We start from the raw sequence: 20,137 nt of genomic DNA on the forward strand, positions 1-20,137 counted from the left end.
GAGCCAGCCAGACACCCCTCATTAACTCACTTATTCCCCAGATTTTTGTTGTTTTTTTTTTTTAAGCACAGATTCAGTGCCCAAGAGAACTTAACATGATACTTCAGAACATGAACTTTGGATCCAGCCTGCCAAGTGTTCCAATCCCAGCCCTGCCACTGACCAGCCTGTGGGATCCCAAGCAAGCCACTTAGCTTTCTCTTATTAGCTTCATCTGTAGAATCGGGTTGATGAGGGTAATTACCTCGCAGGGTTTTTATGAAGAGGAAATGAACCGCTATTTATAACGGGGGCTCCCGGGGGGCTCGGATGGTTAAGCGTGTGACTCTTGGTTTGGGCTCAGGTCATGAGCTCACCGCTTGTGGGTTCGAGCCCGGCCTGAGGCGCTGCCCTGGCAGCTCGGAGGCCGCAGCCCAGAGCCTCCTTTGGATTCTGTGTCTTTGGATTCTGTGCAAGAGGAGTGGAGCCCCACATCTACTACAGCGGAACTAGGACATTGGGAGAACGTGGTTCCCTGCAGGCCCCGGAGCCACCCTACCTTGGGACGTCTTGTGTTGGGAGATAATACTTTCCCTAGGCTCAGTGCAGAGCCCGATGTGGGGCTCGAACTCACAAATGGTGAGATCATGACCTGAGCCAAGACCAAGAGTCAGACGCTTAACGGACTGTGCCATCCAGGCGCCCCTTTTCTAAGCTTTGCGGTCCTTGTGACTGAGATCCTGCTGAAAGGTGTGTGTGTGTGTGTGTGTGTGTTCACACTGGACACATCAGGAGAGGACAAAAAGATGCCAGGATGTGGCCGCTCAGATGTATTTTAATGAGGAAGACTTGAGGCGCCTGCTTGGCTTAGCGGGTTAAGCGTCTGACTCTCGGTTTCCGCTCAGGTCATGATGTCACGGTTTGGGAGTTCGAACCTCACATCGGGCTCTGCACTGACCGCAGGGAGCCTGCTTGGGATTCTCTGCCTCCTCTCTCTCTCTGTCCCTCCCTGACTTGTGCTCTCTGTCTCTCAAAAATAAATGAACTTTAAAAATAAAATAAAACACGGGCGCCCGGGTGGCTCAGTCGGTTAAGCGTCCGACTTCGTCTCAGGTCATGACCTCGCGGTTTGCGAGTTCGAGCCCTGTGTCGGACTCTGTGCCGACAGCTCGGAGCCTGGAGCCCGCTTTGGATTCTGTGTCTCCCTCTCTCTCTGCCCCTCCCCTGCTCGTGCTCTGTCTCTCTCTACCTCTCAGTAATAAATAAACGTTTAAAAAAAAAGTTAAAAAGTAAAATAAAACGACTTAAAAAAAAAAGAATGAGGAGGACTTTAGCAGGTGAATTGGGGATGGGGCTTCAGAGGGAACAGTATATGCAAAGACACAGAGGCATACATTGTTCCAGAAAGTGTATTTGGATGGAACCTGGAGGATAGAGCAGAACTGGGAGCTGTAGGAGATAAGGCCCGAAAAGTGGGGGGGGGGGGGGGGGGGGCGAGGCCTCCCACATGAGGCCGAGGGAGGGGCTGGAACCTGATCTCCTGGGGCAGGGTTGGCTCCAGGGCCCTTCTGGGGCTGTGGGGGGAAGGGGCGAGGAGCCAAGCAGTCAGGGTGGAGACGGAGGTGGCTAGAAGCCAGGGTTGCTAGTTATCAGAGCTAATCAGCCCTGCTTAGGACTCTGCTGGCCTTCACACCCAGCCCAGGGGAAGACCCCGCCTTTGAGGCATCGGTGGTCCCACAGAAGGGAGGGAAATCTCTCGAGGGACCACCCAAACTGGGCGGCAGGCAGAATTCCAGCAGCTGTGGGGACGCAGGGTGCCAGCCAGAGTGGCCACAACCTGGGCAGCTGAGGCCTTACCATCTAGGGAGGCAGGCACGAAGCAGACCCTTCCCGGGAGGGAGGGGGCTTCTCTAAGTTGGGGTGACCCAGTGAGGGCCCTGGGCAGAGCTGAGAAGGTAGGTCCTTGGAGGGGATGGGCAAGAAGGGGCCGCAGACTGGGAGGCTGTGAAGGAGGAGGTGAAACACGCTGAGAGACGCAGGCTCAGGAGGCATCGTGTCACATGCCACCCTCCCCTCCCCTCCCCCAGGAGGCCACCGGCATATTGCTGGCCCCCAGAGGGGGTGGACTGAGACTCCTCATCTCCCTCGCATCAGCTGCCTCAGTAGGAACCCAGAGTGTCTTGGGGGGTGGGGTGGGGGGTGGGGAGGAGTCCCAGGAGGATCACAGGTGCTGGGTATCCAACCGGGGCAGCTCGGGGGGCTGATCGGGAACCTTCTTTTCTGAAGGGTCTACATCCTTCTGGTCACCGGCCGGCGCTGGGACAGGAGCATCATCTGGAAATGGAGGGAGGAAATGGTGGCGGTAGACATCCCAGTGTCTTTCTCCCGCGGACACCGACTGGCTCCCGCCCCGTGCGCCCCAGGGCCCACCAGAGCACCTGTGTCCTGGCGGAACTTGAGCTGTCCCTCAGGGCCAGGGGCTGGGCCGTTCTGGCTTTGCTGCTGCTGTTTCCTTTGTTCCATTTGCAGAACGGCCTGCAAGGGGTGGGGGAGATCGCACAGGCTAGAGGGTAAGGCGGCAGCTTGCTAAGTGGTGAACCAGCCCCTTCTCTATGGGCATCTTTTTTTTTTTTTTCTCTCACTGAGAGTTGAGCTTCCTAACAGTTAAAAAGACCCAGTTCTCCCTCCTCGGGCAGGGCTCGGGTCAGACGCTGGGACAGGGAAGCCTTCCCTGAACCCTGGCTGAGTCTAACCTCCTCCTCTGTTCTTGACGTCTTCCTCCTCCCTTCCTGCTTACAGCCCCACTGCCCTTATCCAATATGGCAGCCACAGAGCTGTCAGGGATGGGGATGACGTCTGCCCTTACTCAAGATGGCGGTCACCACCTGAGGCTCTACCAGTGATCAACACGGGAGCTACAGGCCTTCCCAGCCTCTGAACACATACGGATAAAGGCCACCAGACTCAGAGGATGGGCCCAGCCTCCCTGGCCGGTCACCTGCTGCAGCTCTCTCTTCTGGGCCTCCAGGCGGCCCTGGGAGCGCCCTAGAGCCTCTGTCTCCTGGCTGAGGCGCTGAGCCTTGGCATTCAGCTCTGCCTCCCGGGCGGCCAGCTCCTCCTCAAAACGCCTTAGTTCCTCCTCTGTGTAGGCAGGGTGCATCTCCACTGTCTGCCGGAGAGGGGACAGGGGCCATCAGCAGGGCCACGCCGGCCTTGGCCCACTCACGTTCGAGACGGCGCCACTAACAGGAGGTTTGGGCAAGGCTGGGAGGCCTGGGCCACGCGTGTGGATGGAGGAGACTGAGTGCAAGCCGGAGAGGGGGATAAAGACCCAGAGAAGTTGGGGGAACAGAGACCTAGAGGGGGCACTGAGACAACCCAGAGGCAGAAGGAGGCAGAGACCCATGGTAGGCGAGCAGAGGCCCAGACAGTAAGAGGAGTGGCCAGAGAAGGGTCAGGGCCGGGGGCCAGAGGTATTCAGGACCCAGAGAGTTCCTCAGGTCCTCACCTCCCAGCCTTCCCCGGTGTCCCCGAATTCCTTCCTCTGGGTGGATGCGAGGAACTCCTCCAGGGTCACGAGGCGGTCCTGGTTGGTGTCCACCTACGGAACCAGGGTGACAGAGCTGGGCTTCCCTCCGGCCCTGCCCCCTCCCGCCCCATCCATGGCCCCGGCCCCCTCCTCTCACGTTCTTCATCACGTGCTCCCTCATGCGAAGCCGCTCCTCCTCCATTTCCCTCATGTCGTCTTCTTCATTCTTTGGGTCATACACCTTCTCCAGCTGCAGGGTCAAGTGACAGGCAGGACATACTGAGGGGTCCAGGACAACCTCTTTCCTTGGCTACTCCACCTCCTCACGCACACAGACAGGCAACTTCAACTTCCAGCAGCCCTCGGGGCACCTGGCCACGCGCGGCAGCCTCTTTTTGCCGCGGGGGCTGCTGGGAGTTGTCGTTTCCCCTGAATTCACCTCCAGGGGGACCCGAGGGGACTCAAGGCTGACTGGGCATCTTCTGCACCCATGGCTTCCAAGATGCTCACCTCCTTGGTGAAGAGGGCCTCCAGCTCCCGCTCATCCAGGACACCATCACTGTTGATATCTGAGGGGGAGACAACAAAGTATCTTGGGGGACTGCGTACAGGGTGGGTACAGGTGGGGCTAGAGAAGGAATTTGGGGCTGGTGTGGGCTCCGTGTTCAGAGGTCAGGTGTCCCTGGGTCCCCAACGACAGAGTGATATCCTTCCAGCTTCAGCACCCCATTGGCCCATTGCTTGGTCAGCCACTTCCCTACCAACCAGGGTCCCAGGGATGGAGTAAATGAATGTGGGCTTCACCAGGACTGTTCTCGGGGCAGTTGTCACACAAGACAACTTGATCCCTAACGCCTGGTGATCTGGATCAACCCCCTTGCCCGGGATCCAGGGTGTCAGAGGCCTCTGCCTCCCAGAGAACCAGGCCAGAGGAACCCCTACCTGCCTCTCCGCGTGTACAGCTACAGGGCTCCCGGCTTCTCAGCCACGTGGGCCATGTTCACTGTCTCCCCTCCTCTGCTAACTCAGATCAGCACCCACCCTGGTCCTTCAGAGATGGCCAAGAACCCTGACCTTGCAAATCCAGCGCTTAATTTTTTTTAAAGATTTTATTTTTAAGCAATCTTTACACCCAACGTGGGGCTCAAGCTTAAACCCTGAGATCAAGAGTTGCACGCTCCACCGACTGAGCCAGCCAGGTGCCTCGCCAATGGTCAATTTTTAACTCACATTTTACTGGACTTTCTGCCCTTGGCCTCTAGAACATCAAACGCTTTTCTCCAGATGCCCCTCGTTCTCCTTCATTGGCTCCGTCCTCCTCCTGAATGCTACATATTGGTGCACCCCAGGGCTCAGTCCTGGGACCTCTTGTCTAACTAAGCTTCAAGTCCAAAAGTAGGCTTCATGCCCAGCACGGAGTCCAATGCAGGGCTTGAACTCACGACTGAGATCAAGACCTGAGCTGAGATCAAGAGTCAGACGCTCAACCGACTGAGCCACCCAAGGCGCCCCTGAATTTAAATCGATTAAGATAAAAATTTCAGTTTATCAGTCCCACTTGTTACATGTCAAGCATTCAGTAGCCACACGTAGCTGGTGGCTGCCATATTGGATGGGACGGGACATTCTCCATCGTTACAAAAATAGTTTGGCCAGCGCTTCTTTAGATGGGTTCCTCCAATCCCTGGGCTTCCAGTGCCACCCACGAGCTGCTTCCACACCTGAATATCTGACTCCCAACTCTCATCTCCACATGACTGTCCAATCGACATCTCCAATTTGACCTGAACGGACACGGTTCCCAACTTCCCCTGCCAAATATGCTTGCTCTTCCCCATCCATCCTTCCAGTTGCTAGGGCCAAATACCTTGGAGTCACCCTTGACTCTTTTGCTCACTCATACTCCTCATCCAGTCCATCTGTGAATCCCACCAGCTTGACCTTCCAGATAAATCCAGACTCCAACCATTCTTCCCTACTCCCCATGATGCAGCCACCAGCATCTCCAGCCTTCTCCTGGCTTTGGCCCTGACCCCGCCAGCTGGACTCTGTCAACCCTTAAGGCAGATGGTGTCAGTCCTCTGCTCAACACCCTTTTGCGGTGTCCAATCTCAGAGAGGATAAAATCCAGATTCCTTAACCCAGCTGGAAGGCTTGGAGCAAGCTGGCTGTTACCTTGGAGACCCACGTTCACTCTTCCCTGGGTGTCTGCTGTTCCCGCCACCTAGAACACTCTCCCCCCCAAATGTCTGCAAGGCTCAACCTCAGTTCACTGAAGTCTAAGTTCAAACGTCAACTCTCTGGAGCTGCACCGCCCAATAGAGTAGCCACGGGGACACGTGAAATTTAAATGAATAACAATCACATACAATGAGAAATTCAGTTCCTCGGTCATTGCAACAGCTCGGTAGCCAGATGGGGCACTACACGCTCCAGGCCTTTAATGGGCAGCTTATGTACAAATTCTAGAGTATCTCACACTCCCTGGTTTCTCAGATTCACTGGAATACGGCGTGATCTATTTGCCTGATCACCGGCTCTGTGAGAGGGGGGACCTTTGTTTTGTTCGCAGTAGTATCCATGGGGTCTCCGTGAAGCTGGGTCTTTAGAGGGAGCTTAGTAAACGTCTGCCGAATGAATCAGCCATGCCCTGTTAAGCCCTGCTGACCGCCTGCAGCCTCTGGGACAGGGTCCTAGGCACATCTGAGGTGGCCTGCCAACCCCAAGCTGTGTTTCTAGATGGGAAGAGAATGAAGGGGAAAGTGCCTTTAAACCACCATGGGGAAGGTGCTTCCCAGGTCCCTGGAGGCCTGTTTAATTAGGGAACGGCCCACTGTTGGCAATAGGGCTCCTGGCTGGGACTGGGGCTTCTGGGCTGCTGTGGGAAGGGGGGACCCAGGCCTAGCCAAGCCTGAATTGCTTAATTGGTGGACATCAGCCAGTCCTGAGGACGGAGAAGTCTGGTGTATCCCAGAAAAGAGGCCTAGCTCTTCTATGGAAGATCCTAGCAATGGGGAGGGGTGCAGCCTTCTAGACCAGCAGGAGAGATGGGCTCAGGTCTCTTTGGCCTGCCTAAGCCCCAGTGTCGGAGCTCCCTCCTTAGTATTCAGGCCCCAGAAAGGCCAGAGGCTCAGGGTTCAGCCTGGGTCTTGGGGCTCCCTCCCCACCTTACCATGCAATATGAAGAAGGTCTTGGGGTTAAACCTGTTGGGGTCCAATCCATCCAGCTCCTCCCACACCTCCTTCAACTGGGCTTGGCTGCCCTGTGGAAGGGAGAGCCAGGGGCTCATGAGCAAGAAGTCTGGGTCCCCCCCATCACTCAAATGTCATTTTCTTCAAGCAAGAAAGCCAAAAAAAAAAAAAAAAAAACACCCTAAAACTACAACGCCCAGCAGCCCCTGGAGTGACTGGGCATATTTCAACGGGCTTTTGGCCTCGGGGCCTGCTGGGAGTTGTAGTTCTTTAGCTACTTGTTCATCTTATGGCGCTTGGAGAGTTGAACTCGGCTGTGGGGTGGGCACAAAAGGGGGTCCTTACAGGTACATTGACTTTGGGATGCTCTCGGTGCCGGCGCTGTTGCTCTTCCAGCTTCCTCTCTGCCTCCTTTCGCTGTTCCTCTCCCAGTGACTCCAGATAACGGCGTCTCTCATGTTCCTTGAGCATCTCGTAGCGCTTGAACTCTTCGTGATGGGCTGCATCATACTGGGCAAGGTCTCGGGTAGCCTGGGGAAAGGCAGACGGTCATTCTCATCTCACTGCCGTACACAGGCCCTAAATTTCACCCTCCAAATTCCAAGCCCTCAGCCTTAAACCTGGGCAAGGGCCGCCCCGACCTCCATCCAGTCCTGAGTTCCATGTCCTGAGCTCAGTTCTTGATCTCTATGACCCACTCTTGCCTCATAACATAGCCACCTCTATTTGTTCAAAAGAGATTAGGATGGTTACACAAGAATGATTGTTTTTTTAAGTTTATTTAAGTAATCTCTACACCCAACACAGGGCTCGAACTCACGACCCCAAGATCAAGAGTCACACACTCTTCTGATTGAGACAGCCAAGCACTCCTACACAAATAATAACTTTAACCCACCTCTTTCAAGTCCTCCACAATCTCAAGATCTCGGAGGAACAGGGCACCTGGCTGGCTCCATAGGTGGAGCGCGTGACTCTTGACCTGGGGGTTGTGAGTTCAAGCCCCACATTGGGTATAGAGAGCACTTAAAAATAAAATAAAGAGGGGCGCCTGGGTGGCGCAGTCGGTTAAGCGTCCGACTTCAGCCAGGTCATGATCTTGCGGTCCGTGAGTTCGAGCCCCGTGTCAGGCTCTGGGCTGATGGCTCAGAGCCTGGAGCCTGTTTCCGATTCTGTGTCTCTCTCTCTCTCTGCCCCTCCCCCATTCATGCTCTGTCTCTCTCTGTCCCAAAAAATAAATAAACGTTGAAAAAAAAAATTAAAAAAAATAAAAAAATAAAAAAAAATAAATAAAATAAAGAAAGGGGCGCCTGGGTAGCTCAGTCTTCGGCTCAGGTCATGATCTCACGGGTCATGGGTTCAAGCCCTGCATTGGGCTCTGTGCTGACAGCTCGGAGCCTGGAGCCTGCTTCGGATTCTGGGTCTCCCTCTCTCTCTCTGCCCTTCCCTCTCAAAAATAAATAGACATTAAAAAAAGAAAAGAAAGATCTTGGAGGAATAAGCAATAAGGAACAACATACGAGGCAGACTATGGAGAGCAGCACAGCTAAATGGTAAAGAACCCTGGGTCTCCAATTGTTTTGCCCAGGGTTCAAATCCAGGCTCTGGTGTGTGAACAAATTCCACTAGGCTGTGTGATCTTCGGCAAGTTACTTAGCCTCTCTGTGCCTGTTTCCTCCTCTGTAAGATGGAGATAGCGATACCACACTGGGTTGAATAGTATCCCCCCACCCCCCAAATTCATGTCTACCCAGAATGTCGGAATGTGAACTTATTTGGAAATGGGACTTTGTAGATGTAATTAGTTACAATGAGGTCCTACCAGATGGGTGTCGGCTCTAAATCCAAATGATTGGTGTCTTTATAAGAAGGGCACAGAGAAGATGCAGAGACACAGGGAGAATGCCATGTGACAATGGAGACAGAGGCTGGAATGATTTGTCTACAAGCTGAAGAGTGCTGGTAGCTTCCAACAGCTGGAAGAGGCAAGGAATAGGTTTCCCCCTAGAGCCTTTAAAGAGAATAGCTCCGCCAAAAACAAGGTTTTAGCTCAGGGATACTGATTTTGGACTTCTGACCTCCAGAACTGAGAGAGAATACATCTTTGTTGTTTTTTAATTTAAAAAAAATTTTTAAGTCATCTCTACACCCAACGTAGGACTCGAGAACTCACGACTCCCAGATCAAGAGTCGCATGTTCTAAGGACTGAGCCAGCCAGGTGCCCTACATTTCTGCTGCTTTAAGCCACAGAGTCTGTGGCAATTTGTTATGACAGCCACAGCAAACTAACACACCCGATAAGGTCCTTCCTGGCTTCTGATCTATACTATAAGATGATAATTTCAAGTTGTTTTCAGCTACTAAGTTTGCGGTAATTTATTCCTGGGCAGCGCAGGAAACTAACACAGCTGTTATGTGGGGGAACAGAGCACTGCAGGGTTCTCAACCCGGGGAGACTGGCCCACAGGACACCACTGCAAAGGCTGAGGGCATTTTTGGATGCCACAACAGGGGTAGGTCTATAGGTGCCTAGTAGGTAGAGACCAGGGATGCAGCCAAACATCATACAATGGGGGCGCCTAGGTGGCTCAGTCAGTTGAGGGTCCAAGTTTGGCTCAGGTCATGATCTCGCAGTTCATGGGTCTGAGCCCTGCATCGGGCTCAGTGCTGACAGCTTGGAGCCTGGAGCCTGCTTCAGATTCTGTGTCTCCCTCTCTCTCTGCCCCTCCCCTGCTTGCACTCTGTCTCTCTCTCTCTCTCTCTCTGTCTCAAAAATAAATATAAGCATTAAAAAATTTTTTTGTTAACATCATACAATGCACAAGACTTCTCCCACAACAAAAATTATCCAGCCCCAAATGTCAAGAGTGCTAGGTTGAAAAGTCTGGCTGGTGAACTTGGAAGGCAGAAGCAAGGGGCCCAGTGAGGAACTGGCGATGAGAAGTGATGGGAATTAAAACTAGGAGATGACTGGGGGCCTGGAGAAAATGGACAGTTTCTGGAATGTTCTAGAAATATGTGGCAAAAACATCCCTCAGGGACGGAGTCCAATGCTGCATGGACTCAAACGGCTGCTGCTATTATCTTCACGGCCACTAGATGGAGCTCCAGTAGGCCAGAAAAACAGGGCTCAGGCCAGGAGGAGGGTGGGGGCTTTGCGCTGGGGGTGTTGGAGACTTGCAGAAGAAAGGCGAGGAGGGGAGAGGCAGGGGCAGGTCTGGGCATCCCCTTCCACTCCCCAACCCCGTGGCCCTTGGCCTTCCTCATGAGGCTGGGCTCGAGATCCCATTTCTCAGATAAGGTCTCTATTACTTCTGTGCCTGCTGTAGCAAATTATCATAAATTTGGAGCCTTAAAACAATACACATTTAGGGGTACCTGGCTGGCTCCGCCGGTAAAGTGGAGGACTTTTGATTTCAAGGCTGTGAGTTCAAGCCCCACACTGGGTGTGGAGAAGAAAGAAAGAAAGGAAAAAAGAACAATAGGGGCACCTGGTGACTCAGTTGGGCGACTTTGGCTGGGGTCATGACCCCACATTTCTTGGGTTCGAGCCCCATGTCAGGCTCTGTGCTGACAGCTCGGAGCCCAGAGCCTGCTTTGGATTGTGTGTCTCCTTCACTCTCTGTCCCTCCCCTGTTCACGCTCTCTCTCTCTTTCAAAAATAAAGAAACATTAAAAAAAAGAAAAAAAAAAAAAAGAAAAAGGATGTGTAGGGTGTGACGTCTTTGGTGCAGGGGGGCCATTGTTCTGCCTCCCACAAGGACACAGAGGAGACAGCCCCACGCCCCCCACCCTCACAAGTCATAGGGGAAGGACGAGCCAAGGAGGGATTTGAATCCGGGTCTGAATGGAGCCAAGCCCACCTGCCTGTATCTGTTTTCCCAGAGAGAATCTGGGGAGGCCTTTTGGGCACCACCCGGCCCTCTGCAGCCACCGGCCTCACAGAACACCAGGCAGGGGTGAGCGGGCTCACGTCCCAGGCTCCCTTCCCTGCTCCCCTTCCACAAAGCCTCCTTCAGTCCTCTGCCTGTCGGCCCCTTCACGGCTACCGTCTGGATCAGCAGCTCTAGGTCCCGAGCCTCGAATGTGTGCTGATTCTGAGGGTCCAGGTGTTCAAACTGCTTCAGGAGGCTCAAGTGATCCAACTGTACATCTGGATGAGGGAGAGGTATTAAAAAAACAAAACAACAACGACAAAAACTCAAAAAGAACACCTCACGGAACGTTCTGGCTTTTAAAATCCCTACCCTGGGCTAGATGTGCTCTAAAGGAAGTCAGCTTAAAATAACAATAACCATAATAATAACTAACACGTATCGGGGCGCCTGGGTGGCTCAGGCGGTTGGGCGTCCTGACCCTTGATTTCGGCTCAGGTCACGATCTCACGGTTCGTGAGTTCAAGCCCTGCATCAGGCTCTGCGCTGACTGTGCTCTGCCTGCTTGAGATTCTTTCTCTCCCTTGCTCTCTGCCCCTCCCATGCTTTCTCTCTTTCTCTCTCTCAAAAATAAACATAAAAAAAAAAAAAAAAAAAAAAGGAGAGAGAGCCCGGAGAACCAATGTCCCGGCACAGGGAAATGCACGGAGCCAAGGTCCAGAGGTGGCCGGGGTGTGTTGTTAAAACTAAAAAACACTGACATGAGAGGATAGGGGAGAGGGCGCCTGTGAAGGGAGGGGCAGAGGAGCAGGGATGGCTGTGGGCTTGGTCCTACAAGCACTGGGGAGCCACGGTGGGTTCTAAGCAGAGGAGGGACAGGACTTGGGTTAGGTGACGTGGTGGGATGGGTAACGGCCCCCACGATGCCCACGCCCTAATCCCAGAACCTGTGAGCACGTCACATGGCAAAAGGGACTTTGCAGCCGGGATTAAATCAAGGATCTTGGGATGGGGAGACCACCCCTAACTACCCAGGGGACCCTATGGCATCATAAGGGTCCCTATACGTGGGAGGCAGAGGCAGACCCGACCACAGGAGAAGACCGCGAGACTGAACACAAATGCGACACGGCTGGAGATAGAAGAGGAGGCCACCCGCCAAGGAAGGCCGCGGGAGCAGCTGGACAAAGCAAGGCAGCAGGCCCTCCCCTAGAGCCTCTGGAAGCAGCGCGGCCCTGCAGACGCCTCGATTTTCGCCCCGTGACACTGATTTTAGTCTGATCTCCAAACCCGTGTGTGTCGTTTGAAGCCACTCGTCGTGCTAATCGGCTACGGTGGCCACGGGAGACCAACACGGGTGTTAGCAGCACCCCACTGGCTGCCGTGCGGGAAACAGAACAAAAAGCCAGCGCGGCGGCAGGGGGCCCGGGGAGGAGGCGACCACGGGGCTCCAGGCAGGGCCCGAGGGGCGGCAACGGACGTGAGAAGCGGTCAGATTCTGGAGATGCCCCGAGCTGGTGAAGGGTTAGGGTTAGTAGTGCGAGGGACACAACAAGCTGCCAATTCACAGGCGGGATTTTTTCCCATTAGTGACGAGGGGACGTCTGGTTTCCTGGAGAGCAAATCGGACTCTGAAACTATACTAATTAAAACAGCACGACAGGGGCGCCTGGGTGGCTCAGTGGTTAAACATCTGACTTCGACTCAGGCCATGATCGCACGGTTCATGAGTTTCAGCCCCGCGTTGGGCTCTGTGCCGACAGGGCCTGCTTGAGATTCTCTCTCTTTTCCTCCCTCTCCCTCTCTCTCTCTGCCTCTCAAAATAAAGAAATTAATTACATTAAGTAGGAAATAAAATACACAAATAAAACCGAAGGACGGAGAAGGCGTGGGTGCATAGTGTGGAGGAGGCTGTCGGGTCACCTTCGAGATCTGGGACCCGCCTGGTACCCAGCACACGGTAGGACTCAAGGCATGTTTGGAGGATGGATAAATGGAGGCAGACAGAAATGAAAACAAAGTTCAGTTGTCCCGTTGACCCTCAACGCCATCCACGCCATCCGCCAATGCCCGCCATCCCCATCCGTAACATGGGAGCCTCAGAGGGTGTCAGGAAACGAAAGGAGGGGCGTGGGTGAATCTCAGTAAAAGGGCCACGTTCTTACACTTAGCGACAGGCGGGAAGCTGTCCGAGCGGCACCAGAACACCACAAAGCTACGGGAAGTATAACACCACGGCCCGTCATGGCCAAAGCGGGCAACCCCCGAGGAGCCCATCAACCGATGAATGGAGAAACCCCAGTGTGGTCTGTGCACACCGTGGAATATTACTTGGCCCTAAAAAGGAACAAAGGGCCGATACGTGCTACTTTTCGGCTGAACCTTGAAAACATTATGTTAAGTGAAAGAAGTCGGGCACAAAAGGTCACAGATGGCATGATTCCATTTATATGAAATGTCCAGGAATAGGCGAATCCAGAGAGACAGGAAGTAGGTTACTGGTTGTAGGGGCTGGGTGGGGGGTGATAGCTGAGGAGTTCGGGGTTTCTTCTTGGGGGCGATTACAACGTCCCAAAATTGACTTGGGTGATGGTTGTATATACCTGTGACTATACTAAAAGCCAATGAATTGTACCTATTAACTGGGTAAACTATACGACATATGGGTTATATTTCAATAAAGGTATTAAAAGAAATAGTGTGGGGGGGGTGCCTGGGTGGCTGTTGGTTAAGCATCTGATTTCGGCTCAGGTCACGATCTCAGGGTTTGTGAGTTCGAGCCCCACATCAGGTTCTGCGCTGACAGCTTAGAGCCTGGAGCCTGCTTCAGATTCTGTGTGTCCCTCTCTCTCTCTGCTCCACCCCTGCTTGTGCACTCTCTCTCTCTCTCAAAAATAAATAAATAAACATTAAAAAAAAAAAAAAAAAAAGAAATTGGGTGGGATCTTGGAATCTAAAACTGCCTCTCTCCTCCAGGTACGTTTTTTTTTTTCTTTCTTTTTTCCAACCAAATCATTAGACTATAAAATATAGTCTCAGATACAAATGCCTACAAATTAGAATCACGCCAGCTGGGGAGATAGAGAATAACAGAGCAAGGAAAAATACAGTGCACCCTTTGAAACTTCCTGACTTTGATCACTGCATTGTGGTTACGCAGGACCGTGTGGCCGTTCAGAGGAAAATCACACTGAAAAAGGGGGGAGAAAGAGATACAGTCTGCAAGGAACTAGCGAATGTCGCTGAAAGGCAAATAGAACAAAAGCTAATAACTGGAGATTCCAGGTCAAGGGTATTCAGGGACTTTGCGCACTATGCTTGCAACTTTTTTTCTGGAAGTTTGAAGTTACATCAAAATTTTGAATGACCATGGTTGTTTAAAATAAAAATTTTAAAAAACCCCAAAAGACTGAAAACAAAAAAACCAAAAAACCCGGGTGGCTCAGTCGGTTGAGTGTCCGACTTCCCCTCAGGTCATGATCGCGCATGCATGGGTTTGAGCCCCGCATCGACAGCTCAGAGCCAGGAGCCTGCTTCGGATTCTGTGTCTCCCTCTCTCTCTGCCACTCCCCTGCTCATGCACTGTCTCTCTCGGTCTCTCCAAAAACAAAACATTAAAAAAAAAAAATTAAAAAAACAAAAAACTAAATAAACCCACCAAGCAGTTATGTTAGCGGTAGAATGTTCTAGAAAGAAAACTCGATCCCTCTTCTACGTGTATTATGGGGCAGGGAGGCCATCCCACCCTACCTGCCCCTGCTTACTGGGCTCCTGCTCAGCGTCCATCTTGGCCTTGAGAAGCATCCGCAGCCGGGACACCTCTTGCCGCTTCAGCTCGTCCAGCTTGGTGCGGACATGATGGCTGACAAAGTCCAGCTCCCGGCTCAGCTTTCCACTCTGCCCGAATAGGGACGAGACACTGGTCAGGCTGGGAGCCTGGGAGGGGGCACACTGGGCGGCCTCATCCTTTCTCTGCCCTCTCTGGAACCTTCTACCAGCTTTTGGATGCCTGGAAAGCTTATAGACCCATACCTGCCCCCAGAGCCTCCGACATAAAATCCCAACCCCTCAGCCTGGCATTTGAGGCCATGCCCACCTCTGTAGCCCCATCTCCCGTCATCCATCAAATCGCACTTGCTTCCGGCAACACTAACGGGGCATCGGCGCCTACACTCAAGGCTCCTTCCCACCTCTTGGCCTTTGCACACGCTGGTTGGTCCCTCTGCCTAGGATTCTCTTCTGCCACCACTTTTCAAGTCTAAGCAGATCCTCACTGCTCTTCACAATTCAAAGGGCGGGGGGCGCCTGGGTGGCTCAGTCGGTGAAGCGTCTGACTTCAGCTCAGGTTATGAACTCATGACTCGTGAGTTCGAGCCCCCCGTCGGGCTCTGTGCTGACAGCTCAGGGCCTGGAGCCTGCTTCGGATTCTGTGTCGCCCTCTCTCTCTGCCCCTCCCCCACACATGCTGTCTCTGTCTCTCTCAAATAAATAAACAAACTTAAAAACAAACAAAAACCCTCAAAGCAGATGGCACCTCCCTTGGAAAGAACCCCCCCCCACTAACTCCCTGCCCCCCTCCAAACACACCCCTGAATAGGGTGCCTTCCCTGAGCCCCCTCGACTGTCACTGCAGATTATGTCTGTTTCCCAGAGTCGACCCCACCCCTCTCCGCTTACAGCCCCCAAGCCTCCCCAGTGCCCACAGGACAGAATCCCTGTCTCAATAAAATCTCAATTTATTGAGAGAGACAGAGTGCAACTGGGGGAGGGGCAGAGAGGGAGGGAGACCCAGAATCCCACGCAGGCTCCGAGCTGTCAGCACAGAGCTCGACGCGGGGCCCGGACCCACGGATCGTGAGATCGTGACTTGAGCTGACGTCGGACGCTTCACCGACTGAGCCACCGGGGCGTCCCTGACTACTTCATTTGTACACACAGTTCCCACTGTCTGAAATGCCACCGCCCCACCCCCTCACCGCAACTCTACACCACAGACCTTCCCATTGAGACTTTATACCTCACTTGGGGGCATCCATTTTCTAGAAACCCTCTCTCACTTGTCAGACTGGACTTGGCCCTCCCTGAGGCCTCCCCAGCACCCTCTACGATCTGTCATTGCTCAGCTCGCTTTCTCAGTCACTCGAGACTCACACGGTCTCTCCAGCCCGCCTGGGGCGTGGCCCTCGAGAGGCAGCAGTGACAGTCATATTAACCTCAGCCAGTGAAGCATCTACTATGGGTCAAGCCGTGTGCTGGACTCCCTGAGTCTGTCCCCTAATCCTGCCTACAACCTCATTTTACAGCTGGATAAACTGAGGCCCAGGCGGAGACGCCACTTGTCCCAGGGCCCTCACACAGCGACTGGTACCAGATCATGTCTCCCCACATCCTTTTCCTGCTCTGGACCTCAACACTGGAGCGGAGAGGCGCCTGGGTGGCTCAGTCGGTCACGCATCCGACTCTTGGCGTCGGCTCAGGTCATGATCTCACGGTTTCGTGAATTCGCGCCCCACGTTCGGCTCTGCGCGGACCCCACGGAGCCTGCCTGGGATTCCGTCTCCCTCTCTCTCTCTGCCCCTCCCCAGCTCGTGCACTCTCTGACTCTCTTAAAATAAATAAAATTAAAAAAAAAAAAATGAGGATTACCTCAGTTCCTCGGGAGGCCTTACGCGAGCTAGAGGTGGTGCTAGCTAGTGCCCCCAACATGTCCAGGGTTTGAATTCTTCCCGAACAGAACGCACGACACTGAACATTCCGGGAACCAGCACTCACACGGCAGGTCCGAGGACCGCTACCCCGCATGCCTCAGCCCTTTGTGCGTCTTACCCTTGGATGATCCTAACCCGAGCCCTGTCATGCAGGTTCTAGTTCTAACCCTCGGTTTTACAGATGGGGAAACCGAGGCACCGCGAGGGGCGGTCACACAGCGTGTAACGGAGCCTGCGCCCTCTGCATCTATGCTTAACCACACGTTCTGTGGCCCCTTGAGAGAATCCAGTCCGTTCCTGGACTCGGTCCTCCAAGTGTGCACCCTTCCTCCTCTTCCCCGCCCAACCTGGCTCGCGCCCAGCCGCACCTTGATATCCTCGGCGTTGGCAGCCTGCAGCTTCTCACGGAAATGCCCATCTGTCTCCAGCACATTGATGACTTCCTGGAGATACCGATGGTAGTAGAGGCCTGTGTCCTAAGGCAACAAGGACGAACATAGCAGCCCAGCCTTCACCCTTCTCCGGCTCCTCCCTGCAGGTAGGACCCAGGCCCCGCTCCCCCGGGCACCTGCTGAAGGACCCAGAGACCCCCTGCTTGGAGCAAGGGGCAGGCCTGCGCCGTGGCACAGAGGCTCTGGGGCCAGCCGACCCCAGTTCCAATCCCCATCTGCTCTGTAACCCCAGGCAAACGGCCCGATCTTCGGGGCCACGGCTCTCCTCTCTCCCCAGGCCTGCAGTGGAGACGAAGTGAAAATCACGTGGGTAGATACCCAGCCCCAACACCGAGCACGGAGTGGGTGCTTAGAGTGGACACACCAGTATTTGTTCCCAAGTGAAATATACCCTCATTCATCATTCATCAAGCGCTCACCGAGCCCCTACCGCGTGCCAGGCACTGGTACAGGGGATATAACTGAACAACTGAACAAGACAGACAAAAACCGCTAGGATCCTGGACCCAGACCTGCCCCGTGTAGATGGCCAGCACGCTCTTCTCCCTGGGCCTCACTCTTCCGTTTTAAAATAGGCAATAAGGGGCACCTGGGTGGCTCAGTCGGTTAAGCTTCTGTCTTTGGCTCAGGTCATGATCTCGTGGTTTGTGAATCTGAGCCTGGCATGGGGCTCTCTGATGCGAGCACAGAGCCTGCTTCAGATCCTCTGTCCCCCCCTCTCTCTGCCTCTCTCCCGCTTGCGTGCTCTCGCTGTCTCAAAAATAAATAAACATTAAAAAAAATTAGGCGGGGTGACTGGGTGGCTCAGTTGGTTAAGCATCCGGTTTTTGATTTCGGCTCAGGTCATGATCCCACAGTTTGTGGGATCGATCCCAGGTTGGGCTCTGTGCTAACACCACGGAGCCTGCTTGGGATTCTCTCTCTCTGCCCCTCCCTCCCCCATCTCAAAATAAATGAATAAACATTTTTTTTAATGTTTATTTATTTTTGAGACAGAGAGAGACAGAGCATGAACAGGGGAGGGTCAGAGAGAGAGGGAGACACAGAATCTGAAGCAGGCTCCAGGCTCTGAGCTGTCAGCACAGAGCCCGACGCGGGGCTCGAACTCACGGACTGTGAGATCATGACCTGAGCCGAAGTCGGACGCTTAACTGACTGAGCCACCCAGGCGCCCCGAATAAACATTTTTTAAAAATAGGCAATAAATTGGGGCATCTGAGTGACTCAGTTGGTTGAGCCCCGTGACACTTGATTTCGGCTCAGGTCATGATCTCACCGTTGCGAGATCAAGCCCCACACCAGGCTCTCTGCTGTCAGCGCAGAGCCCATTTCAGATCCTCTCCCCCCCACCACCACTCCCCTACTCACACGTATGCTCTCTCTCTCTCTCTCTCTCTCTTAAAAATAAATAAACATTGGGGTGCCTGGGTGGCTCACTCGGTTAAGCCTCTGACTTCGGCTCAGGTCATGGCATTGCCGTTCACGGGTTTGAGCCCCACATCTGGCTCTGTGCTGATAGCTCAGAGCCTGGAGCCTGCTTGGGATTCTGTCTCCCTCTCTCTCTGCCCCTCCCCTACTAGCGCTCTGTCTCTCTCTCAAAAATAAATAAACATTAAGAATAATAAATAAAATGAACCGAGGCTCTGAATAATCTACCCCCAGGCTCGCTCTGCTCGGGTCACACTGGCCACCTCCATGCCCTTCTACTTGCTCTGCTCTCCCCACCACACAGCCTTTGCTCAGGCTGTTCCCTCTGCCTGGAATGTTGTTCCCTGCACTTCAGATTTCAGCTCATGACCCTTCCTCCTTGACTATCACACTGATGTCCATTCTCAGGGAGGCCCAATGTCTTCCTGGTCTGTGATGGCCTAGGGCTTGTGTTAGCACTGTGTCTGGCCTACAGGAGGTGCTCAAGAAACGTGTGCAATGAATGAAAGGAAAGGGAAGTCAAAGGTGCCCTTCTGGGCCTGCAAAGATTTCACCAAGCAGAGGCCTAACTCACAAGGTCTGGACTGCCACACAGGAGCACGGGATGATATGTTCCAGAGACAGTAACGTGCTCTTTACTGATAGGTGCTATGTGAGGATTCAGGCCACAAATCAGGGCATTGGCCTTGAGGATCTTTAAAGTTCCAAATTCCCTAAGAGAGAAGGTTTCCTAGCATTTGATAAACACATGTTGGAATTAACACATGGGCGGTTTACCCGTCCCTTCCCAGGAGCTCCATGAACTGAGAACACCTCAGTGGGCTAACATCACCTGCCCCAGGTGCTACTGGGAAATGTAGTTCTTTTTTTCCCTCCATTCCTGCTTGAGAGCAGGGGGGCTTAAAACAACAGAGGTTTAGGTAGGGGGTAATGCAGATTTGCCACTTAAAATCTGACCTGATTTCCCACACCTCAGGGCCAGGGACTTAGAAATATGCAGTCCCCCCCCCCCCCAAGTTTTTCACCACGTCAAAGCCCAGGCGACTGCAAAGAATGTCAGGCAAACTTCAAGCTGCGTCCCTGGGGGAAGTATCCACCCAGGGGCGACGGGGATCCGCGGGAATTGTAGTACCACTTGCAAACACCTGGCTGGAGAGGAGGGCAGGGCCACTCACGGGGCTCTCGGTCGCAGGGCTCTCCTGCTGGGGCGTCCCCCGCTCCAGGGGCACCGCCAGAACAGCGCGCAGCAGCAGCAGCGGTAGCAGGACTGCGCGGGGCCCGGAGGAAGGCATGACGACGTGGCCTGTGGGGGGCAGAGGGGTGGATGTCTGTCCCAAGTCGCCTACTCCCCTGGACCCAGGAGTCTGGGCCCCCAGCATCCCCCCCACACCCCCGCCATCTAAGAGTCAAGACTCAAAGCGTCTCGTTTCCCGAGACACAGGATTCCGAACCTCCAGTTCCTCCTTCCTTAGACCCAGGAGTCCTGGCTCCCAGCACCCAGCCTCTTCGCTCAGACTCAGGAATCCGGGATCTCAGTCCCCTTCGCCAGAACCGAAGGTTCAGAACCACCCCCCGCCCCCCCCCCCGCCCCCCTGGAGCCTCCTCTTCTGCCAGGATCTACAAATACTGGTGCCCAGTCCATCCTTCCCGAAACCCAGTTTTCCAGCCCTTTGGGCCCCTTCCTACCGCTCCTCCCAGGACCCCATCTGGGACGCCCCAGCCCCTCACCTTTCCCTCACCGCAGAGGGCGTTTTCCCGGGCTCGGACCTCCGGTGCGTTCGGGTGATTTCCCCCCTAGACCACGCCCACTTTCCCGCAGAGGACCCGCCCTCGGCGGCCTGATTGGTCCGCGCTGGCTTCAGTCCCCTTGGTCCCTGTCTAGGGGCCCGCCCCTTGTGGAAGTCGCTAGCCTGTTCTCGAAAGGCTCTCCTTTCTCGGAAGCTCTTACCTCTTGACGCCGCATTTCCTGCCTT

General features: G+C 54.0%; 1 protein-coding gene across 3 annotated transcripts; it reads right to left on the reverse strand.

Annotated features, from left to right (window-relative positions):
• Positions 1 to 1,370: 1,370 nt before the first annotated feature.
• Positions 1,371 to 19,967, reverse strand: NUCB1 (nucleobindin 1). Of its 3 annotated transcripts, none has more exons than XM_047077677.1 (13): positions 19,893 to 19,967; positions 19,340 to 19,467; positions 16,653 to 16,760; positions 14,341 to 14,473; positions 10,751 to 10,854; positions 7,046 to 7,231; positions 6,681 to 6,771; positions 4,019 to 4,077; positions 3,666 to 3,758; positions 3,488 to 3,580; positions 2,978 to 3,148; positions 2,418 to 2,514; positions 1,371 to 2,313 (listed from the first exon to the last, which is right to left on the reverse strand). In XM_047077677.1, exons 2-13 carry the CDS (start codon positions 19,454 to 19,456, stop codon positions 2,201 to 2,203), a joined length of 1,365 nt encoding a protein of 454 aa, XP_046933633.1. In that variant the 5' UTR covers positions 19,457 to 19,467; positions 19,893 to 19,967; the 3' UTR covers positions 1,371 to 2,200. The 3 variants fall into 3 exon arrangements, with proteins under 3 accessions (XP_046933633.1, XP_046933632.1, XP_046933634.1); XM_047077676.1 differs by having other exon boundaries at positions 19,310 to 19,467; XM_047077678.1 differs by lacking the exon at positions 10,751 to 10,854 and having other exon boundaries at positions 14,327 to 14,473; positions 19,310 to 19,467.
• Positions 19,968 to 20,137: the final 170 nt, after the last annotated feature.

This window comes from Lynx rufus, unplaced genomic scaffold (assembly GCF_022079265.1).
Source record: "Lynx rufus isolate CCGP_SWC_20201006 ecotype Redwood Valley unplaced genomic scaffold, mLynRuf1.p SCAF_16, whole genome shotgun sequence".
NCBI classification, from domain to species: domain Eukaryota; kingdom Metazoa; phylum Chordata; class Mammalia; order Carnivora; family Felidae; genus Lynx; species Lynx rufus.